Below are 27,597 nucleotides of genomic sequence, written 5' to 3' on the forward strand. Positions count from 1 at the left end.
TACATTACTGGACTGTTAATTTCTGTGGTGTTGGAGTGTTACTGACTGTAGGGGTGTCCAGGTGCTGCCATCTCCTGCCCAGACCCTGCTGTGACCTGCTCTTGTCCTGTTGCTTTAGCAGCTTTAAAGTAAATTATTTTATTTTGCTCTCACTTACTCTTCTGTTTCAGATTTGCCTTTCGATGCCCTCTTTTTTGTAGTCCACATTAAACAAATGATTTGACTCTTTTCCTAATGCCTGTGCCTTGCTGCTGCCTCTTTTCTGACATCAGACTTGATGAATCTGTTTTGGGGTAACTGTGACTTGAGGGCTTTCAGATCCCAGTCCTAACTTTGAGGAGAATTAAAGCAGCCATACAATTTCTTGGTCCAAGAAATTGTATTAATTAAATACAATTAATCATACACAGTCAGTGGCTTTGTAGACAATTGCTGATAAAATAAAGGAGAAACAAGAGGTTGCCTGCAGCCTGGAGGGCGAGTCATGGGAGCTCAAACTGCTCTGTGGAGAAATAAGTATTTAAAAAATGCTCAGCCCTGAAATTGTTCTAAAAATAGGCTGGCTATGTACAAATACAGGATTCTTAAATTTTCAGTGTGTTTTTCTAAGGAACCTTTAGTGTCAGTCCTAGCATGTGGTTCCCAACTGCCCTTTCCAGGTGTGTCAGGAGGTTGCAGTGTTTGGGACAAAGCAAGCTTAGACACTGTGCACTGCATGGCAGCAAGGGGTTTTCAGGGAATGGTTTCAAGTCCTTAAAATAATGATGATAAAATTGATACCATGAAGCTATTGTTTTAATATTCCTCGAATAAGGAAAAAAAAATGGTTGTGTTCAATTAATTTTTTTGTAGCATCTTCTTCCCCAAATCCCCCAGTAATTGTTACTGGTAGTTTGACTTCCATGTTTGTGGTATATTTTGGAATCTGTAGGGGGCAGTTTTGACTTTATACACGATTTACATTAGTATGTACATTCCAAACTTGGTTAGGAATTGTAGTATCTTGGCATTTTTTTCATGTACAGTTTGAATGCAGAACAGATAGGGTTCCAGTCAGTATTTATCCAAACTTCCCAAAAAAATGGAAACAACACCTGAATCCATCAGTTGTTCTCCTTTCTCTGCCAATGTTGTGGAGTTTAAGTGTAGTCAGGTTTTCATAATCCTCGTCTGATTTTTATATGTAAGTAAATGTAATGTTATTTTCTTGAAGTCATTTATAGTAACTGAGGAATTGGCATTCATAAAGTTTATGGGAAGTCCTAAATATTGCATTGCCAAGGCATTCAGCTACATTTTTAGGCATCTCAAAAGTTATTTGAGGTAATTAAGGTCCCAGAGGAAACACTGAAAGACAGATAATGCCAGCTGCAGGTGATTAGGTACCAAAGTGAAGGCTTGATTTTTCTGTGTTGTGGAGAAAAAGTACCTGCAGTACTTAAGAGGACGCAGATCTTTTGTTACAAAAGGTTATTTGACATTGCTATTTCTTTGTATTTCTGTTAATAGATGCCTTTTATTTAAGCAGCTATTTTAATTTTAGCACACAAGTCTCAGTGAATGTAGTGGAAATATTGTTGAAGGTGTGTGCCAAAGTGTTCTGCTGGCTGCAGACCAGTGCTCAACGTTTTTCCCACCTCAGCCTTAGTGCAGCCAGAGTTGGAAATAACATATATTCTGTATATGTTCTATACATTCTACTGGGGCAGATGACATCCTAACCAAGGCAGCTGTCAGGCACTGGGAAAGAAAGGTTTCTGAAAAAGTACCTGTAAAAAAGAATTCCTGTGTAGTGTGACCAGAGTGCTGTCACAGTTTTGCACTCTGCTGTGGTTTCATGCTGGTTGTAATGTCAGGTACCCATAAAAACTGCTCACTCTCTCTCCTCTGCTACAAATGGGAAGAGGAAGGAAAAAAAACCAACAGGCTCGTGAGTTGAGATAAGGCCTGGGAGAAAACACTTTAAGGGTGAAACAGGCTCAAATTTAAAATTATAAAGTAAATTCATTAGCAGTCAGAGGAGGAGTAAAATTTAATTGTATTAATTAAATACATTAATTAATTAAATACATAAATAATTGTGCCTCTGACTTTTTGCCCTTTGTTCCTATGTTAGTTTGTGCAAAGTGAATGTATAGTACAGCTGTGCAAAATTAGCAACATTTGTATTATTGTGCTTGTCCTAAGCTGGCAGCTCGAGGTATTCCAACAGACTTTGGGGAGTAGGGAGATCATTTGGAAGCCATTTCATGTGCCTTTCTGGTGGTTTCATCATCTGATCAGAAAAGAGTACAGAAAGGAGGGTGATTAAAAACCCACAGAGATAGTGGAGTTGCTTCTCAAAAGCCTGTCAGCTTCAGTTTTTGAACTGGGTTGAAATAAATGTAAATAAAATAAAAACTCAGTCTGAACATGGTGTTGAATGTTTTTAGGAACCCTGGGCTGATCTGCATTTTGTGTTCAGTTTTTTGTTGGTACAAAGAGAAGTGGATCTGGTAGAAAAACTGGATATTGGTATTGTTGGTGGACTCCAGTGAGGACCTGAACAATTTGTGTGTTTTGGAACTTTACGTGATGTGAATAGGTTGAATGTACAGTGGAGCTCAGTGGTGGATCAGGTGAAGCCTGGTGCTGGGGCTGTGTGAGGTTTCTCCACTTGGATTTTATTCCAAGATCTGGCTCATGTTTGTAGCCAGAGTGATTTCTTTGGGCTGGTATTTCAGGAATGGTGTGAGCTGTACTGCATGCAGGAATGTCAGGAGGCTGGGAGCCCTTGCCAGAGTGGGACACAGCCCGGGAGTGTGTGCTCAAATTCTTATTTGTTACTAAAGGAAACTTTCACTCGGGGTCATGGGGACTGCAGGAAGTCCCCAGGCCTTGATCTTTATTATTTTTGGTCTTGAAAGCTGAGCTTCTGGTGGTGACTGGCACCAGAGGGAGCTTCACTTGAGTGTCAGTGCCTCTCCCCTGGCAGAGTTGGTGGGGAGTCAGGGAGGGAAACAGGGCAGGGCACGGGGTCCTGGAGCTGGACCTGCTGGGCAAAGGGGCTCGTGCCAATAGCTCCACCAAGTCTGGTCTGAAGGAAAGCGCTGCTGGACTGGGCAAGCTTTATTGCTCTCTTCCTAGAGCTGGGCATGGTTTAATTTGGATCCAGTGCTAGAAATGATCCATCTTTCACTGATGAAGTCCTTATTGCTGGGTGTGAGCAGTAACATTCATTACTGTTATTCCTTAATCTGGCATTCAGGGAAGGGAGATGGGCTGATACTGTATTTGTACTCCTCTTTCCACCATAATTAATTGTCTGTACTCTCAGTCTGAAGCTATCTAATTCTGTGATCTCAGTTACTAATTCTGGTGTTTGTTGATTCTCAGTTGAACGTTAGTGGTATGCATTGCCTTCCCACCAAAACGAAACAAATCTTTTGTCTTTCAAGCTCTGATTTGGTGTATTCCTTATCCTCACAATGTTTGTGGGTAGCTGTGAGTGTTGCAGAAGATTCCACATGATTTGTTCATGCCAGAGCACTTTGCAAGACACTTGAGAGGGTCCCTTGCTGGTCCCAGTTTTTTCCCTTCAGTTCAATAGCAGCCACACACAAGACCCACAGTTAAATCCTGTAGGAAGCTTGCAGAATCCAAAGTGTTTCTGTGTATATCCTAAAGACAGGAGCTGAAAATGACAGCTTTGCTCTCTGCTTTGGAAATGCTGACCTGCTGCACATGATCTCTCTGCAGACATTATCCCCACTTGATCTTACACCAGATCTCTCATGAGGGTTTTATTCATTAAAACCTTTATATTAAAGGCATTCACACTGTGTAAGGAAACAAATGGGTTTTGATGAAATAATTGGACTTTGCTGTAATTTTGTATTTCTTGTATATGCAAAAATTGTTCAGGAGGTTTTATTACATGAATTTATTTGCTTCTCTTCTTGGGGCAGGATAGAAATACCTGGAGTCTGACCCATTTTGTCCCATATCCTGTTCCCTCCCTTCCTCCTCATGTAACTTAATGCTCAATTTATCACTTCATCACTGAGGATAGTGACATTGGTTTCCTTTGTGAAAATTGAAATACAACGAAACCTTTTATTTAGAGGAATTATTGTTGCAAAGTACTTCAGAATCACGGATGGCAGCAGTAGGGAAGTGTAGCTGTTACCTGTTATTTCAGTAACCTTTTCTCTCCAGATTTTTCTCAGCTGAAGATTTTTTTCTGGTCTCTTTTTGTGGTAGGATTTGAGGCTTACAGAAGAGGAACTTGAGCTACAGGATGACAGGTTACTCTGCCCAATGTGTGGACTCAGAGATTTAGTGAGGTTAGAGCAGCTCCCAATTCTAGACCATCAGTGCCATTATTTAGAAACAACTGGCAGCAATAGCAGAGCAGTTAGCTGACTTAAAACACTAAAATGAAATGGTTATAGTTGCCTCTGGTTTTTCTTCTTGGTGCAGGTAGTGAGAGCTGAGTGTAAGACACAGGTTAGGGCTGGCCCTGTGCCAAAGCCAACACCCATAAAATTGTGTGCAGCTCTTGAATTGGACAGAAAAATCTCTCACACTTACTGCAGCTCTGTACATTTTTTAGTTTATTAAAATGATTATTAAAAACATGAAATGTGCTTTGTTTTTTTCTTGTGGCTTTGTAGCAAGGAATATTTAAGCAACTAGTTTGCTGTGTTGGAAGCCACTCTGTGGGTAGAATGGAGCGGAAACATTTTCAGTACCATTCATTTCAAGTTAAATTTGGTCAGCAATGGCAAATCCATGGTTCACCTTAGGTTGTTGACAACTTTGTTATGTTCATGTGCTTTTATATTTTTTAATCAAGATTCTCATGAGGTGTTAGGCAAACGTCTTTCCTATTCCTTTGTTATTCCTTTTAAGCTGGACCTCGTTGTGGGGTGAACTTCAAAGAATTTCTAAAGACCCATCATTTTACTGCTTGGATTCTGGTTAAAATCCCATTTATTTGTAATGAAACAAGTAGGAAAACACATCGATGAGACAGCTGCCAACATTGTCGATTATTTGTCTGGTGATAGATTCCTCTGTCATATGATTATCAGCAGACAGTGAGCCTCAGAACAGGACAGGAGGGTGTGTGCTTGGCCTCCGAGGCTCTGAATTTCCCTCCTGGAGCCCATTAAACAGCATTAAATGTTTTCTTTTGTCTCCTCTCTCCTTCAGCGAACACTTATCGTGTGCCTTCACGTTCTTCCTGCACGGGGAGAGCAACGTGTGCACGAGCGTGGAGATCGCGCAGCACCAGCCCATCTACCTGATCACCGAGGAGCACATCCAGATGGCCCAGTCCTCCCCCTCGCCCTTCCAAGGTACCGAGCTGCCCGGGACATCAGCCATGTGGGGATCGTTCTCCAGAACTTTCTATCCATTCACATTGTTGGTAACCTTACATGCCAAACAAATCAATTGTTTCAGTTGAAAAAAACTCAGTGTTTAAGAAAGTCAGTGCACCCATGTGATTTTCTGACATGGTGTCTCTGTGAATCCTATGTGGATTCAAATACTGAGCTGATCTGGTTCAGGACTGCTTTTCATTCATACTCTGGCAACTATTTACTATTTTATTTTAAAAACAAGAGGTGGGTGGGTGTGAAAATGTAGCAGAAACAATGAAAAACTTGATGTATCTATTATAAAACTTGACTATTTATTTGCCAGTTTAAGAAATTAGAGTTTTACAGAATTAAGTTAATGGCTTAGTAATTCATAATGCAATTTTCATGTGATGCTCTAAAAAAAAATGCTTTAGAATTTTGAGTCATTGCATTATGCTGTCTTTACAACAGTCTGAAGTTATAATTTCAAAGCAATTAAAGCAAGAAATCTTAGTAAAGTTCAACATAGAGTAAAAAAACACCCAGAGACACATGAAATAATCATTTATAGAGATGTTAATTTATAGAAGCTTTATTGAAAACATTTTGTGTCTACATGTAAAGCTTTGACAGAGGCTCAGGCACTTCAATCATACATTTTATTTCAGTGAGCTGAATTCATGTCTCAGATCAAATACAACTAAAAGCAAAACTGAGTCAGAATGGAAATACCTGTTGTTAAGCAAGTAGTTTTTCTTATTTGTTGTGACTCTTCTTTGTGTATTATTTATCCTTTTTAATGCTGAAAAGTCTCAAATTCCTGTCCTCTCTTCTTTCCCTGAGTGCTCGTCCCTGAGTGCTGTTTCACTACACTGGGGTTGCTGGAATTTCATTCGGTGTGGAAATTATGTACCCAAACTTCCATGGGGTGCTGAGTTAGCTCAGAAGGCCTCAGTGCTCTGTAGGTTTGGATTCACACCTGTACTGGGTTTTGCAGTGGCTTTCCCTGCACCCTTCAGTCCTCATGGGATGGAAGAGTGGCTCTGGCAGGAGCAGCCCTGCTGTGGGACCGTTCTTTGTTCTCCTGCAGCGCTGCTGAGTCCTTCAGGGCTGCTGTTTGTTGTGTTGCAGTGCTGGTGAGTCCTTACGGCTTGAACGGGACCCTCACGGGCCAGTCCTACAAGATGTCAGACCCCGCCACTCGGAAGCTGATGGAGGAGTGGCAGTACTTCTACCCCATGGTGCTGAAGAAAAAGGAAGGCATGAAAGAGGAGGAAGAGCTGGGATATGACAACGATTTCCCTGTGGCAGTTGAAGTCATTGTTGGTAAGTTTCAATATTCTGCCTGAAGGATTATTTTCCTCCCCATGATTTAAAAAAAAAAAAAAAAGAAAAGAAAAAAAAGTCATCTAATTAATCAGAAAGAGCCATTATAATTTTTCTATATTCTCTCGTAGCTCTCTTGACACTAGAACATCTGAGTAGTTCTGTTGCCTCAAGCTTTTGTACTCCCTGTATCCCACATGCCATTATTCACTGGATTGAGCTACTTGTTCCAGCTCTGTATTGGTTACAGAGGGCTGGATATATATTAGTATGGAAATTCCTTAGCTCTTTGTATTTCAGATAATAAGTTTTGTCAAATTGACATTGAAAACAAGTGGAAGTAGCTGTGGTTTCTGGATATTATCAGGTGTGTCTAAGACTTGTGGTTTTCCATCTCTCTCTGCAGGGGGTGTGAGGATGGTGTATCCTTCAGCCTTTGTTCTCATCTCCCAGAGTGACATCCCAGTGTCACAGAGCGCTGCCAGTGCTGCAGGCCATATAAATGTGGGCCAGCAGGGGCTCGGAAGCGTGAAGGATCCTGTCAGTACCTGTGGGATGCCCCTGACTCCCCCCACCTCTCCAGAGCAGGCTGTTATGGGTAAGCAGTGGGCTGGGGACATGGAGTCAGACTCTGGGTTTTGCTTAGCTCCTGGGGAGTGCCTGTGTGAGCAGGGGCAGGCAGTGGAGGAGTGTTGGGGGAGGACTTTGTAGGTTGTGGTAAAGGAAAGCCAGTGCTGTGAACATCCCATTACACAAAATGGAGTGAATTCAGTTCAGCTCCCTTTCCTGTAGGTACATCTGTGTGCAGTGCTGCAAAGCAACACAGAAACCACTCACCACTGGGCAACCTTCTGCCTGAACTTGGAGAATTTTTGAACCTGTTGGGCAGCACTTATTAAATTTCACAAAGCAATAGAAGTGTCAAAGACACACAGGCCCTACAAGTTCTGTGAGACCATGCAGCTAGATGAGGCTAAAGAATTCTTGTTATAACCTCACTGAGGAGCTCCTGAGCTTAGCCTTTATGGGATAGTTCTGTCACATCAACAGGGTCAGTCCTGGAGTAACAGAGGCATTGAGGTTGGAAAAGTCCTCTAATGTCATCCAGTCCAACCTTTGAACCTTGATGCAAAGCCAAAGAAAACAGGTCTGGATTCACTTGTCCATGATTAGAGCCTATAGATGACAATAAAAGTATTTAGTGTTGGCTGCTAATAAGTCAGAATATGAGATGCAAATTCTCTTGGAATAGTGTTCTTCAAAGGAACTGAAAATTAAAATAAGCAAGAAGGCAATTAATAACCAACTGAAGCAAGACAATCGCCATTTAAATAACAATCTCTAGACAAGTATTGATGCATATTTTAATGTGCTATTGTATTTTTAAAATTTTCAGAACCCTGTTACACTTGTACAGTATCAAAAGGGGGATTCTATTTTTGAATATTTATAAACTATCATTTGTGTAGAAGTGTTCATGTTGTCCAATCTGGCAGTCACAGCTTGTGTTTGATCTCTGCTATTGTTTGAGGGTGATATGAATTTGTATCAGAGGGGTGCCTCTCCAGAAAACAATTACATGATTATTTTTTATCAAAAAACATTTTAAAAGTCCTTTGAAAACTGGAGAAATGGATTGGGAAAAGCATGTCATGCAGTCCAGAATCAACAATGGGACCCATAAACTGGATTACTGTGAGGCATGGGAATCATACTTCAGTTCTGCCCAATACTATTTGAAATGTGCCTTTAGTGCCATGTCCAGTTTGTAGCGTCTAAAGATGTGGTTAAACTGACTGGAGTCCATGAAAGTACAGTGAGAGTTATCCTGGATTTTGCAAACAGGACCTCCAGGAAAAGATGGATAGGATTGAGGTGGTTTACTCTAGAGAAAGTGGAATTTCAAGGAGAAAAAGAACAGGCTTTTCTTTGCCACCAGTATGTAATGAATCTAAATTGGAGCAAAGCAAAACTAGGTTAAACAGGAGGACAAACTTGCTCTGAGGAAGAATAATGAAATGTTGGAATAAATTGGCTGTTGGGAAGCTACAGAAGTTCCATTAGCAGAGGGGTGATGGGTTTTGGGAGGTTTGGTGGGGGCATTTTGTGAGGTTGTTTTTAAGAAACAGATTAGTTAAATTTGTTGATCCAGCTTTCAAGCAAGGGCTGGACTAGATGATCTGTTCTCTTTTAATCATATTTTGCATGGTTGTGTCTGAAGTATGTAACAAAACAAATTGTTGCTGGAACTGGGGAATGGTGTTTTTCACCAGTGGAACCAGTTTGGACTGCAGGGGTTGTGTGGTGGCCTCTGGTGAGGGGCTGCTGTGTCCTCCACTCTGTACCATTACCTGCCATAGGTATCTCTGTGTTCCAGGACTGTGTCAGGGGTGTTCATGGATAAAAATTAGTGTCAGTGTGTGAGAACAAAGTGTTTTTGCCTGCTGTGAATTTCTGTATCCTGTTATGCTGTCTATTGATTTACTGTATGGTATAAAAATATTACATAATTACAGAAAGCAATAATTAATGCACTTCAATGTAACTTGAAAGCCCTGGTAGTTCCTTGGTTATCCTCTTGTGCCTCCTGTCCTTGCCTTCCTATCAGACTTTTCCTTGTTTTCCTCCTGCTGTTGATACATGATGCCTCTGTGTGCATGTGATGTTTGTCTGTACACACATTCCTTTTTCCCTTCTCCAAAGGTGGGCACATTTGCCAGTTCTGAAGTTCTGACCTGTTTGTTTTTTGATCATCTGTTAAGTTCTCCACTTGCTGGAGAGCATTTGGAAGCCAGTGAAATACATGGTTAGGGGCACAAGTCTCAGTATGGCCAGGGATTTCCATGTTTGGCTTTACAAAATGATAATCAGGGAAGATCTAACTGGAGAAAGAAATACATAATGTGAAGAATGGAAGAAGATGCAGGGTTAGGCAGCTTGTGCACCATTTCAGAAGTTGTGTTTTGCAAGTCACCTGGTGGCAAGCAGCAGGATTCCCTGTTAGCTGCAGTGATGTGCAGCACCGAGTCCCTTCAGCACTTCACACTTGAGGCTGCTTGGACTGCGTCAGCAGGAGGACAAAGTGTTCTGTACCCTGGTGTGACCTTGTGAAAATGCAGCACATCCCTCCTTGCTGTTCCAGCCCCAGCCCAGAGCAGGGACTCGGTGCCCAGGCCGGTGGACCCAAAGCTCCCTCTGCTGCTGCAGCTGGGGTGTGTCAAGATGGATGTGCTGCTCGGTTCAGCTAAACAGAAAAACATTGCAGGGCAGAAAAAGAAGCCTCTGCTTGTACAATAGCTGGTAAAGGCTTCTGCATCACAGGAAGGAATGGAGTGCAGAGAGTTTTCAGGCTCTCAGACATGCTGAAGTAATATCTTCATATTTTATCTCTTTGATAATCATATAGAAAATACATACTGAGAATATCATATGCTGTGTTAACAGTGTATATACTGGTGATAAGCTGTTGGAAATTTCTGTAGTAGTGTAGATCTCAGCTGGAAAGTCTCACCAAAGCCAGTTTTGATTCTAGTATTTCAATTCAAGCATATTATAAAGAAATGGCACAGAATCCTAGAGTGATTTGGATTGGAAAGGACCTGAAACTCACTCCACCCCCTGCCATGGGCAGGACACCTTCCACTGTCCCAGGCTGCTCCAAGCCCTGGCCAGCCCAGCCTTGGACACTTCCAGGGATCCAGGGGCAGCCACAGCTTCTCTGGGCACCCTGTACCAGGGCCTGCTCACCCTCACAGGGATCAATTCCTTCCCAGTATCCCATCCATCCCTGCCCTCTGGCAGTGGGAAGCCATTTCCTGTGTCCTGTCCCTCCATCCCTTGTCCCAGGACTCTCTCCAGCTCTCCTGGAGACCCTTTAGGCCTTGAAAGGGGCTCTGAGGTGTCCCTGGAGCCTTCTCTTCCCCAGGCTGAGCACTCCCAGCTCTCCCAGCCTATGTTTGTAGGAAAGCATCAGTGATCCATTCATTTCCTCAATGAGGTTTAATATGGAGTATAAAGAATTTATCCTTGCTTTGAAATAGTCTACATAAATGATTAGTTTTCTTAATAGATGCTTTTAGGACCATCCATATTACAGTAAATTTCATCTTTAAAGCAACTCACTAGAGACTATATAAATTCAAGTTTAACATCCAGGATAATAATGAAAAACCTCTATCTGCACTATTTCTTAGTGATTCAATCCAGGGCTGTAGGGGCCATCTGAAGTACCTCCATTTATTAGGGAGTGTATTTCTTTATAGATACATACAGATACAGAATATGCAGAATGTAACACATCACGTGAGGTGTGGTATGTACACAGCTCTGTTGCCTGTGTCTGTGGTACAACCCAGTGCCATCTTTGTTACCTCTAAGGAAGTGTTGCTTTGAAATGTGTTTTGTAAGGATGCTCAGAGCATTCCCCAGTGAATGTGAACATCAGTGTAGCCAGCAGCCTGCTAAGAGACTTCCAGGAAAACATAGCTAATAACAATATGGAGAGCAGTTCTGACATTAATACTTTATTTCTCTTGCAGGAGAAAGTGGTTGCTCTCAGAGCAGTATCAGCCATCCAGCTGTGCAGGAGGGGACAGTCAGTGTCCACAGTCCAAAGAAATCAAGCAAGATTACTCCCAAATTTCACAACCGTATTGTTCACCGTGTGTGGAAAGAATGCATCCTCAACAGGGCACAGTCCAAGTATGGCAACAGTCCTCATGCTTTGTTTATAACACATAATATACAGCTAAAATTGTCATAGTTTGCCTTAATGCTACTCCTTACAGGAATAACATTATTAAGATTGAGATTATATATGTTATGTTAATTTTTATTAACACAAATTAATGTTATTCCTTAAAGGATTATTTTGTCACCAATCAGAGCTAATGATGCCAAACAGCATTATCAAAGAAAATGTTGTATTGTCAAAGAAAATTTTGCCCTGTGTTCTGACACTTCCCATTGTGTTTGCAGTTGTGTACCCTAGTTGTGACAGTCCTTGAGGCCACACATCCATAGGATGTGCTTCACCCAAGTGCTCTGAGATTTAGTGATGGCAGCTTCTATCTCCATTTGTAGTTACTACACTGAAAGCTGGGTGACTGCAGAACAGATTGTATATATTTGATATTTAGGGCTCTAAGGGGAGTATTTGTAAAGCATTACATGATTTGGACTAAAATTTCAATTGACAAGGGTGTATAAATTGATGTTGGTATCATAGACCTTTAGTTCTGGAGATTTAAAATGTATCACAGCATGATGATCTCTGAAATATTTATTTTTTCCTATGTCCATGAAATTTCCTCATTGGATATGTCAGACTAATTTCCAGAAACAGTTTAAATGGCTTTCCCCTTGTTTCTTGTGCTCAGACTCCAGACAGAATTATTTGATGCAGAGCTGGGACCTTCTTCCTACATAAATCAAACTGTAAATTTAAGGAGTAGTACAGGGATCTGCTGTTAATTTCAGAGGTCAGATAGAAGGAAGTAATTTTTCTGAGGGGAACATATGTGAATTTATGCATATACATTTTAAAAATTTTGTTCTTCAGAAGGTGGTGATTACTAAAATAATTTCCTCTTCTTCAGGAGGAATCAAATTACAGCTGCAAATTTGGAAGAAGAAGTTTCTAACAATAGTGTGTCATGGGATTTTGTGGATCCAGTCCAAAGAGTCAGTTGTTCTTGTTCCAGGTGAGCTTTGAAGAGAACAAACATTTGTTGTTTTGTGAGAGCCCTGTTTAATTAAGACAGAGGTACACTTATGGAAGGGAGTTATGCTTTAGCTGAGACAAGAGGAAATTATAATATCAAACCTGTGATCACATTTAGGGGATGAATGTGCATCTCAGCCCACTGTCACATGAAGAAGCCAATCCAAGTGGAAAAATGATGGTGTTGGAGCCAGGATCACTCCAACAGTTCCCATTCATAAGGAACTCATCCTGCAGCTTTTCAGAGCTGTAACCTTTGGTTAAGTGGTTAAGGCTTGTGGCAAAGAGGGCAGGATCTTAGGCAAACCTAAGTTGTGAGTATCCTGATATTTGGAGGAAGAGGGAAAACATCCCTACAAATCATTTCACGTGCCTCTGGTGAATCTGCCACAGCACCAAAACCCACCCAAGAGAATATTACACCTTTGCAGCCTGGTCACCCACTGTCACTGGATCAAAAAGAATTCACAACTCACACTAAAACTTAAGGGGGTTATTAAAGTTATCTGTCATCTTTGGATGGTTAGAATTCCATGACTACGCACTCAGAAAAAGCAAACCATCATCACCAATATGCTTAACCATTCAAAACTATCAGAGAGATGTTACAGGGCTAGGAAAAAAACCCAGTTTGCAGTGAAATAGTCCTGTGAAACACTTCTACTGAAATTCTTAATTCCCAAGGTCACCATCTACTTGTAAGATAGATGATAAAAGCATCTTTACCAGAAGTTATTCCTTAAGCATGCAGTTCTTCCTTGGGTAGTCAAAGGAAGAGATGAAGGTGTGCATCCTGCAAGGGTGGAATGTTCAACCTGGAGACTCCCTGCTCTATCCCAAGCGAGAGGATGCTTTCTGCAACTCTTCCCTCGGATTATACGCATTGTTTGTATTTATATAGTCAAGAATGTGGAACAGAAATGTTTTGTTAGAATGCCAAGTGTTTCCTGTGGAAAACTGAGGTCCAGCTTTGCCTGGAAAGCATGGGAATCAATAGTGGGCGGTGGGAGCCTGCTTCTATGGATAGGTTCAGCTGCACTTGCAATTTCACACTGTCTGTTCATCCTTCCAGTGATAACTGCATCATGCTGGAGTTGGTAAACACAACAGCTGGGAAATGGAAACATCCTTAAAATGAAGGCAGTACCTGATTTCAAACAGCAATAAGTACTTTCTGTGTAGCTGCAGAACCTGAGCAGCTACTGACATACAGAATTTTTTTAGTCATTTCTGTGCCCATTCCATTTACTGGAAAAATGTCAGGATATAATCTTAGATCTGGAGTCTCAAAGGGCTGTCTGGTACTCGGCATCAGATTCGGTCTCCTGCAGACCCAGCTTGCTGTGTGAGGAGCAGAATGTCTGAAATAATTCTTTGCAGCCAGTTAAAATATGGTGCATGATGGAGAATTAAGGCAATGAAATGTTACAAGAACATGCTTAAGGCAAATCTCCAGTTACCAGGGCATTAACTGTACATTAGGGTGATTGCAGGCACAGACCATCTGCTGCTGCAGGGAATCTGCAGCGTGGCCTGGGAACAGCAAAGCCCTGTGGAAAGCTGGGATAACCCCACACAGCCTGGATGCTTCCAGGGATCGGGGCAGCAAGCACAAGATATTGTGTTTGCACCTGTAAACAGGGTTGGGTGTCTCCAATCTAGTCCACTTCACTTGTGATCATGTAGGTTAGATTCTTAAGTAAAAAGCACATTACTTGTTTTGAAATGGGTTTTTGTTGTCCTATTGTTGTTCATAAAATAGGGATGGAATGATTCATTTTGAAGTAGTGTTTATTTTTAAACAGGTTTCATTGTTAAGCAAAACACATCTTTCAATTTCTGTTTAGCTTAATAAAATCAAATAAACAGCTAAACAAAAAGCCCTGAACAACAAAAAAGGCAAGTAAAAGTGCAGGCAGAGTTATATCCCTCTTGTCACATCCTTGGGACTCATTCTCAGTATGATGAAAATACTTCTTAGCAGGACCTGAAATACAATTCTGTGTTTACCAGTCTCAAAGATACTGGGTGTAAAGTCAAAAAAGCCATATGAAGCCAGTAACAAGATTGTATGTTACTGCATTTTTTTTTGTTTAGAGTATTTAAAAATACATATTCAAACTTCCTCCATCAGGCAGAAATTAAGTCTGTTACAAGATCAGGAGCAGACAGGAGCTTTCTCAGTGCTGTTCTTTGGGTTTGGCTGTCCCTGAGGTGGAGTAACTGCCCAGGGCATGCAGTGAGCGCTTTCTCCTTTTCCAGGCACAAGGTGTTCAAGCAGCGCTGTGCCGGTGCCTCGGGCCGGCCCCCCACGCTGCCCCAGCCCGGCTTCGGAGTGGGGACGGCAGCGGCCTCGGCACTGCCCCCTCCCGCCTCCTCAAAGCACAAAACCACCGAGAGGCAGGACAAGGGAGAGAAATTGCAAAAAAGGCCCCTGATGCCATTTCACCATCGGCCCTCGGTGACTGAAGAGCTATGCATGGAGCAGGACACATCCGGGCAGAAGCTGGGACTGGCCGGGATGGATTCTGCTCTGGAAGTCCCAAATTCCAGGAAATATGAGAAGCCACTCTCGCTACCTGCTAGAAATCCAAGCAAGCAAATTAATATGAATCCTATGGATTCACCCCATTCCCCCACTTCCCCTCTGCCTCCCACCCTGAGCCCCCAGCCCAGAGGTCAGGAGGCGGAGAACCTGGACCCCCCTTCCGTTCCTGTGAACCCAGCACTCTACGGCAGCGGGCTGGAGCTGCAGCCACTGCCCAGCTTAGATGACAGGACAGTCCTGGTGGGACAGAGGTTACCTCTGATGGCAGAGGTCAGTGAGACAGCCTTGTACTGTGGCATAACTCAGAGCAACGAGGCCGTGGACGTGTGGAGGACCTACAGTGTCCCTTCGAGTGACGACTCTGAGTTCCGGCCGCCAGAGCTGCCGTGCGAGAGGTATGATGGCAGGATGGAGATCAACCCCGACAGCACTGCACTGAAAAGGTGAGTGTGCACACTGGGCAGGGGGCTGGGCAGTTTTAATCATCATCAAACTCTTAATTTCTACTTTTCAACTGAGAAAAGCTATGGCTTCACCATCACAGATGTTGCAGAGAGCACCAAATACTTAAATAGAAACACTCTATTGCAGGATGCTTGCCTTTTTCATATCTGGCTTTCTGTTATACACTACAAGAACTGATCAATCTTTTTGTAACCTATTTTGTATTTTATGCTAGCCTAAAAATTACTGTAGCATTCTGATAATGCATTTTTAAAAATGCACCAGAGAGAATGGTTAATGAAAATGTTTGGGAAAAATTAATTGAGGAAGAGTTATTGAGTTAAATGACTGTTGGGTTTGGTAATTCCAATGGAGCTGGCTAGGCTGAAAGGGGTTTCAGCCTGAAAAACACAGCCTGGAAAGGCTGGACTCCAAAGTGTTTTCATTTATACAGTGACAAAATTGATTCTTCTTTCATTGTCCCGAAGTAGGTCTTAATATAGTAAGGTATTTAGTACTAAATATATCCAGTACATTTATTATTACATATATGTTATTATTATTTGAGGAAAAAAACATTTCTGCTTGATTAAGGAGGATGGAGTGAGCCATGGGCTGTGTTTGTGTGACAGCTGCAGATCATGCTGGTTTTATTTCATGGAGGCTTTGCTTGTTCATTTTCACTTCAGGCTCTTAGCACAACCTAATAAACGGTTTAAAATTTTGGAAGAGCAGAAACCAGTGCAGACCCTGAACTATCTTGACCCCTTGCCTCTACTACAACCTCCTGGGGAAGGCTGGGGAGACACCAGTGATCCTTACACCTTCGAAGATGGAGACATCAAGTACAGTTTCACTGTCAATAAAAAATGCAAACTTGGGGCTGAGAAAGATCCTTTGAAAAAGAGTAAGGTAAGGTGTAAATTCAGTCTTTGTCATTAATGTTTTAGGGGGATTTATCCTGTAGCACAGTGTTTGCTCTACAGCTCTCTGGAAGACACAAATCTGTTCCACAGAACAAAATTAGACATATATTTATTTTTTTTTATTCTATTGTCACCTACACAATGTTCTTTACGTATCTTATCCTTTATGGAACTGTTTTGGTGTCTGGCTGTGCAAGCAAACATTCTAAAAGATGTTTTTTCCTGGAGAATTTGAGGTGGTTAATTACCTGGACTGGCTGTCAGAGCTGAATGTTGTCCATGGAATCCTTTGTAAATCTTGTATTTAACTCAGACACCTGAGCCTGGCTGGACATAGGAAAACATTTGTTCTTACATAGCCTAAATTCATATCCATGAAATCTCTTTGATTTTTTGTACAGTCAGAAGATGGGATTGGTTCCAAGGAAATCCCCACAACGGGCCATTCCACACCAGTTCCTGATGGAAAAGATGCCATGTCCATTTTCAGTTCTGCTCCTAAGACTGGTGAGTTAAAGCTCTTTGGTTAGGTTTGCAAAGCAAAAATATCCATATGCCAGAACATCTGGTGGAAAAATCACATCTGAATTTTGTCTGTAACGTCAGAGCTACAGATAGCTCCCAAGCTGGAAAAATCTCGATTTTCCTTGTCCTTTTTGTAAAAACAATTATACATTTTTTTTAGAATATTAAATGAGCAGCAGCTCCTTCCTTGTTTCCCAACTGACCGTCGGTGGTTGCTGAGCAGCCTGCAAGGCTCCAGCGCAGCAGAGGGGCTCAGTGCTGTGGGGAAAGGTGTTGTTGTGCTGCTGCCTGTGCTCCCATGTCCCTGACTGTGCTCCCATTGTTCCCCTGCTCTCCCCGGCAGTGGCAGACCCGCGGCAGGACGGCGCTGCTGGCAGGGCCGGCTCTGGCAGCCTCACCCAGGTCACCGACCTGGCCCCGTCCCTGCATGACCTCGACAACATCTTCGACAACTCCGACGAGGATGAGCTTGGGGTGAGTCTTTGTGGGGATGAGTGTTCTCTAGGCCAAAACCCAGGGATCCTAGTGGGAATGATTATCCCTAATAGATGGGGGAGAGAGAGTTTCCAGGTAGTCAGGCTTGGATTTTAGCTAGGAAGGATTGCTGGCAAAGAGACATCCTGCAGGAGATCCATCAGGAAGGAGCTTCTACAGGGAGAGCCATGCAGTTGCTTTATAAATCCATTATATCTAGTTCTGTGTCCCAGACCTGTCAGAGTTTTGTGTTTGAGAATTAAAGTGGAAAAGATCCAAGTTTTATTAATTGATGATGGGTTCTTTTACCTTGTCTGAGAACCTGCCCAAAGAAAAATAAATTTAACCTTACAGGATTCCAGTAATTCTCTGAGTCATGTTCTCTCATATTCCTCCAAGCACTTGATTTCAGTGCAAAGAGAAATAGTTGCTTCATATTAGGATATACAGAGGGAAATGCAGATTTATATCAGTTATGAGGGGGAAAAAGTTGTCTGGGAAGGCCAAAATTTGAATAGTCACTGTCTTTAATCATAATCTAATACAGCCATAATGATACAGAAGGTGGTCCTAAAGTGACTGTTAGTAGATAACTGCCTTGTTCCTGGCAGGACTTTATAAGTGCACCAATTTTCTTACTGTGGTTCCACACAAACTGCACTTCAGATGCCACAGTTAATATGCAAATCTACCAGAGGACTGTTCTGTCAAAATAAAAGATTACTTTCTTCTCTGAAGTTGTCCTGGACAGCCCTAATGTTCTTCCTGTCTTAACACTTGCATGTGTTGGGCTTACTGTCAGTGTCATATTCCCATTACTACCTTGGAGTAATCCAGACATGGAAACAAACAGAGCAGTCATATGCATTTCAAGCTCAGGGCTTGTGATAACATTTTGACTATAATTTGTGTGCATGTAGAAATATAAAAATACATAGTTATACATATGCATGAATTTACGGGGGGATGTATAGACAGGCAAATATTTCTTTCTGGTTTCAGTGTTGAAAGAGGGGAAAAAATCCAGACTTCTTGTGGGGAGTGGGTGGGAGAGAAGGAAAGCAGCCATTCTCTTTGCTGTGCAGTGTCACTGAGAGGTGTCAGTCTGTGCTAACTGCAGTGTTTGGCTTTGCAGGCCGTGTCCCCAGCCCTGCGCTCCTCCAAGCTGCCGGCCGCGGGCTCCGAGGAGCGGCCGCTGGGCAAGGACGGCCGGACTGCGGTTCCCTACCCTCCCAGTGAGTACCAGGGCTTCACTGGCACAGCTCACAGCCTCGCTGCACAGCCCTGCAGGGGAGCTCACTCAGCTTGCACCTGGTGCTGGAATTGCTGGGTTTTAATGAGGGCAGTGGTAATGGAGACATGGATTTTTAATGAGCCTACTGAGATATCAGGTACTCTGCTGTTGACATTGCTGTCTTAGTCTGGAGCTATGGGAGGGGTTTGTTATAAATCTTCCTTTGGAAGCTTTCCCCCCTCTGCTCACTATTGGGCACATCCACCATTACCAAATCCCTCTTTAAGTATAAATCCTTCTACTTAATGAAATCAAAGAATCTAAAACCATGGCTTACCACCTGTCCATGATGGTGCAACCTGTCTGGGAAGAAAATTGCACTGAACATTTGACAAATTAAAACTGAAATCACTTTCAGGGTTTAATCTGGAGGTGTAAGTGCATGATCAAAATCAAAGTGCTGGGTTCTAACTGGAGGCATGGTGTGGACCTTTTGTTAGGTGGTTGTGGTAGTGATACTTACACAGGCTCTGTACATGGACAAGGGAGGTTATGGGAGTGCAGGAAACTTAGGAAATTGTATGAAATTAGATTAAAACAATAGAACTTTTTTCTAAGGATTGTGCCAACAGCTATTTGGAACAGTAACTTGTACTCTGAGGTTTGAGGGCTTCACTGCATTTCTTGCACCTGATAGGAGGGGACAGCCGGGGGGTTGGGCTCTGCTCCCAGGGGACAGGAGGAGAGGGAATGGCCTCAAGTTGTGCCAGGGCAGGCTCAGGATGGATATTGGGAAAATCCTTTCACTGAAAGGGTTGTAAAGCCCTGGCACAGCTGCCCAGGGCAGTGCTGGAGTCCCCAACCCTGGAGGGATTTAACAGCTCCGTGGATGTGGCACTTGGGGACTTGGGTCAGTGGTGGCCTTGGCAGTGCTGGGAGTGCTTGGAGTCAAGGATCTCAGAGGGCTTTTCCAACATGAACAGATCTCTGATTCTATTGGTGCAGGTGGCATTTCTCTTGAGATGAGGGAGAAATGTGTCTGTGTTTGTGGGACAGGAGGAAGGTGAGAATTTTTGGTATAATAGTAACGAATCAAAGTACAAATTACTTAGTGGTGAGAAGGAAGAGTGTTTGATTTCTGTGGCTACTATAAGCAGAAATCCAATCTCTCTGCAAATCATTCTTTGATGCCTTCTCATTAACTTCAGCTGGTAATGAGAACAAATTGAGGTGAAGAAAAAAACCAGTCTGAAGGAGATGAGTCAGAGTTTTATGGACCCATAAAAGCTGTGCTGATTTACTCAAATGTAGAAGTCTGAAGTATACAGAGATTGGATTTTGACAGGTTTAGTTGATCCATAGCTTTTTAAAATATGCAAAGCTTTTTCAAGCATGACACACATGAAAATGAATGATGATAGTTGCCTGTTGCTGTAGGGTTGGGGGATTTTTTGTAATTAAACGTTTTTTATGAATCTGCATTGCAGAATTTTGCTAAGTGGAGTGAGCTGGAGGTGAGAAAATGATGTAGTGTGAAGTTAAACAGATACGCTCCTCTTGTAGCCGTGGCCTTGCCACCAGCTGTCGAGGCAGAACAGTGTCTGTGGGGAGCTGAAGTGCCTTGTACAGCATCATAAATTCCTGCTGGACACCCTTCATTTTCACCTTCCTCCCTGTCCCCTCTCCAGTGCCTAAAGCACCTCTGCTGAGAAACAGAGGGAGCCAATCCAGCTGCCAGCCTGAACATTGTATTCCATACTAATGATGGTGGAAAAGAGTTTCTTCCATTTTGCTGAACTTTTTTTCAGCTTTGATATATCCTGTATCAGGACAAGACTAAGGTCTTTTAAATTCAGATGCTGGGGTGGGGGGGGGGGGGGAAGAATATGGACAGAGTGGGAATAATTCATACCCCATTGTTTACTCTGCTGCTCCAGATTGTGAAGGACTGGGCCCAGCTTGGACAGTTATTGCCAAAATAACTGTATTTTGAGAGGACTGGCCCTATTTGAGTGGTTTCCCTTTGTCTAAAGAGTTCAGTAGCCAGGCTGTGTCATCTCTGAGCACAAAGGCATCACATGCAGGGTTTGCTCTGTTAAGGCAGGGCGGAGACATCCTGAGGCTGCAGCATCCTGCACAAATGTACTATTAGTGCAGGTATTCGTAGTTCTAATCCCATCACTTATTTCTGCCTTTTTCTGTTAGTTTTTGAGAACAGTACTTCTTACCTGTTTGGATTTCCACAACACAGTGTTTACCAGTCAGAAACCCATCTGTAATTATTTATGAATTTTCCATAATCTTTAGACTGCAGATGTTATTGAGCACAAGAGTATGTGTTCTTGTGTCCCATCAGCTTGGGTATGGAAATGGGATTAAATGGAATTGGCATTAAATCTGTCCAAAAAAGTGTCTAAGAGGAGTCACTTCTGAGAATTCACCCTTCTCTAATTTTAGTGGTTCACCACTGATGGCTTTGTCCAGAGATGATCTGTCCTAATTCAAGTCAGGAGAACAGCATTTATGCTGAATGTGACACAAAATAAATATTGGAGCTGTAGCTGGAAGGAGTCAGAGTGGAGCTGGAGAGAACATGCAGGACTGTGCTGTGATTTGTGTTTGATGGCATTACACTGTGTAGAGCATTTCTGTTGGGGTTGGTTGTTCTGCTTAAAGAAGAAAAATAGAAAACAATGGATGATTCCATTACATTCATTTCTTGAGAATTAATTTAGGAATCTTCTTGGCTTCATGTCTTGTGATGCAGAATTATAACTCTGTGCCTTCTCTGGCACTGGAGCTTTGGGATGCCTGGCAGTCTTTTCCTGGGCAGAACTGCCTGTGTTTGTGGCAGGAGCTGTGTTGCCATGGACCAAACAAGGCTCCAGTGACTGAGTGAAGAAATCCAGCTCAGGGCACGTGGATTCCAAAGGCCTCCTGCTCTAGGGCTAAGTCAGCTCTGGCAAAGGGAGGAAACTCCTTTGTGACTTCTTAGAAACAGTCACTGGCATGAGCTTGGCATTAATGTCAATTCACCTCTCCTGTTACAAAAGATTTATTAGCTGTTGGTAAACTGTACACTTGTTTGTCTGTCTAGCAGGTTGTTGTTTCTGCTGAACAATAACCTTGCAGAGTATATCCCTGGGAATTTAGGGAATTTGTCCCTAGGAGTTAACTTCTGGTCTAGACTTACACTGCTGTCAGAACCTTGGTAAGTCTGGAGAAGCTTTGCTGGTTTTTAACTGATTAAATAAGAGCTAGCATTGAATGAAAAAGTTCTTCTGTTTTATTGAATTTCCTTGTGAATTTGTATTTGAATGATTAACTGTGTTATTTCATCCTCTTCAGCTGTGGCAGATCTCCAAAGGATGTTCCCAACACCACCCTCTTTAGAACAGCACCCTGCCTTCTCTCCAGTGATGAGCTACAAAGATGGAATAAGTTCAGAGACTGTGACTGCCTTGGGAATGATGGAGAGTCCTATGGTCAACATGGTTCCAACACAGCTGGCTGAGTTTAAAATGGAGGTGGAAGATGGATTAGGTAGCCCTAAGCCTGAAGAAATCAAGGTAACAGAAATGTGGGATTTTTACAAACTCATCTATGCACACTTATCTTTATAAACAAGTCCCATGTAATGTGTGTAGCAGCTAACAAATGTGAGCTGGACCTGTGTAAAGAACCTATCAGCCTGGAGCTGGAAAAATATTCTTCTCTAGTAGAAGAGCTTTTTAATTGTTTCCCTGATTTTAACTGTAGGCATTTTGTAATTTTATGTTTGTAATGGTTCTGGGTGTTCTCATGAAACAAACAGCATTGTCTCATTTCATTGTGAAATGAGCCCTGTGCCTAACAGAATGTACATGTATGGGAAAACACCACACTTGTTGCTAAGTAGCTGTTAAATTATGTATTTCTTTAGATAATCCCTCTGTGGCACCTTTGTTGTGTCCCCCTCCCTGCTGCCAGGCTGGCACACAGTGGGATAAAGTGGTGCATGTAGAAAGGCTGCCTTTTTCTCTCTGAAATGTTCCTTTTTTGGTTAGGGTTGAAACTCTGAGAAAGCCCAGGGGTTGAACTTGCTCTGTTTCTTCTTCAGCTGATGTTACTTCACAAGTTTTAAGGCCAGATGGGACCATTCTTATCTGACTTTCTGTATAACACAGGTCAGGTAATGTCACCTAGTTCCTCCTCTCTTGAGTCCTGTAGTGTCTCAGTAAAGAGCTGTTTGTAGCTGGGGACTCTGGGTTCTTGTGACATCCCAGTGTGGCCATTTCTCCATAGCATCCCATGGAGGGACCCAGCATCAGCACTGATATGCATTGGTTGTGTCATTGTTCCATCACAGGGTGAGAGCAGGGCACAAATCATTCTGCCTGTGTGTCCTGCATTACTGAACTTCTGGGGCTGCCTTTTGTCAGAAGGTGCTGTTGCCATATTTCCATGCATACAGCCTGAGGGGTTTTTTTTTAATAAAAAATGTACTTTTTGTGTCGAAGTGCACAGCACGTTGTTCTGCAGCAAGCTGCTGTGAACACAGGGAATAAAAAGGGAGGTGCCCACTCTAACTCTGGCTTCCTGGTAGTCCCCAGGCTTTGGTTGTATAGCATAGCCTAATTCTTCTCCTTTAGCCCCTCTCCCTCATGTGCCACAGCCTGTTCTATTTCAGCAGCCGTCTCTCTCCCCAGCACCACTCCCTCCCCTCTCCTTTGTGCCCATGTTGGAATTAGCTGAGGGCTGATTTTTAGGGGTCTGCATTGCTGAGCCAGGGACACACTTGCAGCTGCATGGACAAGAAGTGGCTGTGTGTAGGTGTGAGGATACCGATGGATGCCTTTTTTCAGTGTAAATGACGTGGTCAGCTGTGAACCAGGACATTTTCCTGCCAGCAGGAATAGCATCCCTCAGGCAGACTGCAAGGGGGTCTGTGGCAAATCCCACAGGGAATTCTTCCCACCTCTTCCACAGGAGTTTTCAGTTTTGTCACTAGGCGAGAAGGGAGTCCCTGTCCCTGGCAGGAAGCAGGACAGCGTGTGGAACAGCATTCCAGGGTTGTGCTCCCATGTTTTGGTGCTAGTCCAGCGTGTCCAGTCAGACCCCAGAATTCCCAGTTCATTCCCCTGTCAAGGGCTGAGCTGGCAGGGAGCTTGTCCCAGCAATTCTGTGGAGAAAGGGGCTTTGCAGATGTGGGAGGGAATTCCCAGTGTCCCTCCTGACAGCAGAACCCAGCTGGACATCAGGACATGGGGCAAGTCTGCTTTGGTACTGCCAGATCTCTCCTTCCTTCCTCCCTGAGCTCTCACTTGGAGGCACACTGGGAAGAGGCACCTTCTCAGTGTGTGCTCCAGGACAGTCTCCATTGCCCATCTTGAGTTGGTGCATCCACAAGTTTTTATGCCTCTACAGGAGTTTGAAATAAGTTTTTTATAAGGTTTGTGAGACTTTGCCTTGCCACACACCTTGAGGGTTTTTCTCTTCTGCTTGTGCAGTAAATTGTTTGTTTAAGAATAGGATAACTTGGGCCTGGAAAAAAAAAAGTCTGTCTTGGAATTTGTTGAGCTGAAAGCTTTGGAGTGGGAGCGGATTTCAGGGCATCATTGATACCGAAGATATTTTAATCTCCCTCACAGCCATTACCTGGAGTATTAAAATACTTACTTCAGTTCTGCCTGAGAACATTTCCAACAGCACAATTGACTTGCTTCTGTGTGTGTCACACCTGCTCATACACACCAGTGGGGGAAACAAGCACTAAACCCATTGCTGATCATTCTGAGAACATGGAAGTAGATTCCTTGTGCTGAGCATTCCGCAGCTGGAGATAGAAATCCACACATTCCTCATCCCTCAATGCTTGACAAAGTGCAGGGGGAAAAATGCAAAGCTCTAATGAGATGTTAAATACTGAGACTGCTGTTACTGTTTTCACATTGATTTTTACTTTGCAGTAGTGCCTCAAGAGGACTAGTTCTGTTCTCCTGAAAGAGCTGGAATAGCTCTAGAAACTCTGGCTGAAGTTCTTGTCATCACGCTCTGCGAGCAAACGTGACAGTCACTGCAAGCCCAGCTGGGCTGAACTTCATTGATAGTTAATACTGTATTTGCTGGATTGTTTAGATATTTGTATTTAATACTCTGTGTAATGATTGGCATGTGCAAAGTGTGCGCTGTTATTGCTAAAGTGATGTGAACCCTCATGGTGGGGGTTATTTAGAAAGGCTGCCTCAAGGCACCTCAGGGTTCCTCACACTGTGACAGCCTCCCCCTACTGTCAGCATAGAAGTCTTGCAAAGATCAATCTTTTAAGTGCCTAAATGAGGTGCTAAAAGTTAGGTAGTGTGAAAATTTCATAGCGCGCAACTTGTGTTTCAGGCACAGCCTGTCTGAAATCAGCCTGATCCAATTGTGAAACCTCATGCCATAAAGCTGTGCAGCATCTCAGGATAACAGGGAGCCTCAGCTGAGTTTGCTTGAAGGAACAGGAATAAGTATAGTTCATTTGGGTGGGGGGGAGATGTGATTGTAGAGGGTGCAAACAGTGCAATATATTTTAATTAAAAATAAATATCTAAAGAGCAACCTGAACACATTGTTGTAACCAAGGTCACTTGAATGTTACAGGACTTTTCGTATGTGCACAAAGTTCCATCATTTCAACCTTTTGTGGGCTCCTCCCTCTTTGCTCCACTGAAGATCCTGCCTAGCCAGTGCCTCCTACCTCTGAAGATACCAGATGCCTGCATCTTCAGGCCTTCTTGGGCTGTTCCTCCGAAAATTGAACAACTTCCATTGCCACCTGCAGCCTCTTTCATCAGAGATGGCTACAAGTAAGTACAGCCTTGGAGGAAATGGGTCTGTCTAGCCCATGCCTAAAGCTGGATAAACTAAGATGGTTGTTTGCATTGACAGTGCTTTAACCTGCAAATGTGTTTTAAACCTGCTAGGTTTGTCATTGACTGAGATGAAAACAGTTCTGATAGCAGGAACGTTTAACCCTGACTTTGGCAGTCAGGGGTATTACAGTGTGTGTCTGCCCCCAGCACTTCTAAAAGAACAGGAACATGCAGTGTCTGAATTAATAGTAATTTTTGACAGGAAAATATTGTAATTCAACGGAAACCACGAGTGTTGGGGAACAAAATGAATGCACTGAACCCATCACATCTCTGCCCTCCCATCTCCATGTCCAGCCTCCAGCCAGGCTCCCTTGTGTCACTTTGAGCTCCAGCCTGGTGGTCTTTGGTCCTGGTTATTCCATTTGGCCTTCTGAGGACTCTGGAAATGTTGAGTGGGCCTGTGAGAGCTCCCCAGTATGTTCCCACGGGAGCTCCTGTGAGCTCCTGTGGTGTCCCTGAGTGGGGCCATGGGGAGCTGCTGATCAGACAGATGTTGGCCCATATCCTGTCTTGTCCCACCCTTCCTGATACCAAGAGGAGAGTACTGTGACCTCCAGGGAACCACTGACATTCATTTTCAAAGCTTGGATTCCTCACTCAGTTCTCAGAAATTAGCAATGTTTATGGAGGAAATTCATTGCTGGAGGTTTTGAAAACTAGCAAGAATTTGCACCATTAAATTAATAAAACCTCTTTAAAAGCATAGTAATAGTACAAAGGTCTCCTGCTGCACTGCTTCATTTCTAAAGGAAGCAGTCTGTATCTTTAAATCAGTCTGTAAATCCTTTAAATCAGTCCTTCTGCAGCCCCAAAGGGTCCTTCAGTGTTCTCGAAAGAATTGCAAAGAAGAAATTGTAAACCCTTGATATAGTGCCTAGGGAGCAATTTAATTCTCAGGTTTTTTCATAATAGTAACTGATGCACCGGGCCTGAGCTGGTTATTAATTTCAGGTATTTGTTGGGGGGAAAAACCCTTTCATTTTCAATCTAATCCAATTAGAGGGAGGATTATTACTGCAGGCTTCCGACAGAGTGGTGATTGCCAATCAGGGTTTCTAGGTCACCTTTTCTTATTAGTCTGAGGCACTCACTCGGCTGCAGCTCCACAACTCCTTCAAACCCCGCTTCATTATTTTCCCCTCTCCCGCTTTGAGTTGGACACACATCAGTTCAAGGTAATAAAATGATTGTAAGGAAAGAGGTCTTCAGAGTTTTCCTTTTCAAGTCACTAATGATAGGTGGGCATTCAAATGACAGTCCTTTCCAATAATACACAAAATACACTGTGAGGACAGACAAAAAAATCCTGTTCCTTATCCAGAGACTCATTGAGTTCTAACACTCTTTCCTCATTCTAATATGTAATTAACACATTACAAGAAAAGCAAGCAGGTTAGAAGTGATGTGGAAAGATAAAAGGAAGATCTTTTTCTTTGATTGGCCCCTTATTACCTGTTTCTTGAAATGAGTCCTTGCAGATGGAAGACAGATCTCATGGGAATGTACAGACTGTTCTGTGGTCACTTGAATTTGGCAGGAAATGACAAAAACAGAGTAATAAAACCTAGTCATGAATGGAGATGACCCAAAAATATGATTCTTAGCTTTACTGGACTAAGAGTTTGTAATGGAACATATCCCGTTGTGCCACAGACTGTGTAATCCGAAATGAGGATTTGAATTTATAGAATCAGACATACAGAGTGTGTCCATGAGGTGCCATTGTGTATCAGAGCCACACGTATGACTTGTGGCAGCTATTTCCAGTGATCATTTCTAAAATAAAGATTTCTATCTCTCTGAAATACATTAATTTCTACTAATCTGTATCTTTTCACAGATAGTGGTGTTTAAAATAAAAGCTACTATTCTTTCTTTTTTCCCTAAAAAAGCTGTAAACATTCTAAATCTTGACTCGATCATTTATCTAGAGATTGTTCTCGAGAGTGGTTGAATTTTAGGCCATGAGAATAATATTTAAGAGGACGAAGTGATACTTTTTACCATAATGATAAGAAACAGTGGCGCTCGTGGTGGGAATTCCAAGTTCTGTTGAGAGCGATGAGTCAAGGTTATGAGCAGTGTGTTCTCTACTGCAGTTTCAGTGTGTCCCTTCAGGTTCCGCTACCTCCTTGTATTTAAAAATGAGCTTTG

At 42.8% G+C, this 27,597-nt stretch overlaps 1 protein-coding gene across 5 annotated transcripts in view; it reads left to right on the plus strand.

The window, feature by feature from the left end:
- The window catches only part of MED13L (mediator complex subunit 13L), a 167,754-nt gene that overhangs the window by 116,274 nt on the left and 23,883 nt on the right, over nt 1–27,597 (plus strand). For 4 of the 5 annotated variants that reach the window (XM_014253865.2, XM_088064863.1, XM_088064861.1 and 1 more), the window contains 12 exons: nt 5,197–5,342; nt 6,480–6,674; nt 7,081–7,272; nt 11,213–11,375; nt 12,272–12,376; nt 14,659–15,387; nt 16,078–16,300; nt 16,716–16,821; nt 17,183–17,313; nt 18,449–18,548; nt 21,896–22,116; nt 25,169–25,374. In XM_014253865.2, coding sequence (XP_014109340.2) covers nt 5,197–5,342; nt 6,480–6,674; nt 7,081–7,272; nt 11,213–11,375; nt 12,272–12,376; nt 14,659–15,387; nt 16,078–16,300; nt 16,716–16,821; nt 17,183–17,313; nt 18,449–18,548; nt 21,896–22,116; nt 25,169–25,374 — 2,517 coding nt within the window. The remainder of the gene's footprint in view (nt 1–5,196; nt 5,343–6,479; nt 6,675–7,080; nt 7,273–11,212; nt 11,376–12,271; nt 12,377–14,658; nt 15,388–16,077; nt 16,301–16,715; nt 16,822–17,182; nt 17,314–18,448; nt 18,549–21,895; nt 22,117–25,168; nt 25,375–27,597) is intronic. The other variant, XM_005524402.3, reaches the window with a different exon arrangement.

This window comes from Pseudopodoces humilis, chromosome 20 (genome assembly GCF_049639895.1).
Source record: "Pseudopodoces humilis isolate 2021_Gansu_Grassland_sample_001 chromosome 20, ASM4963989v1, whole genome shotgun sequence".
NCBI classification, from domain to species: Eukaryota; Metazoa; Chordata; class Aves; order Passeriformes; family Paridae; genus Pseudopodoces; species Pseudopodoces humilis.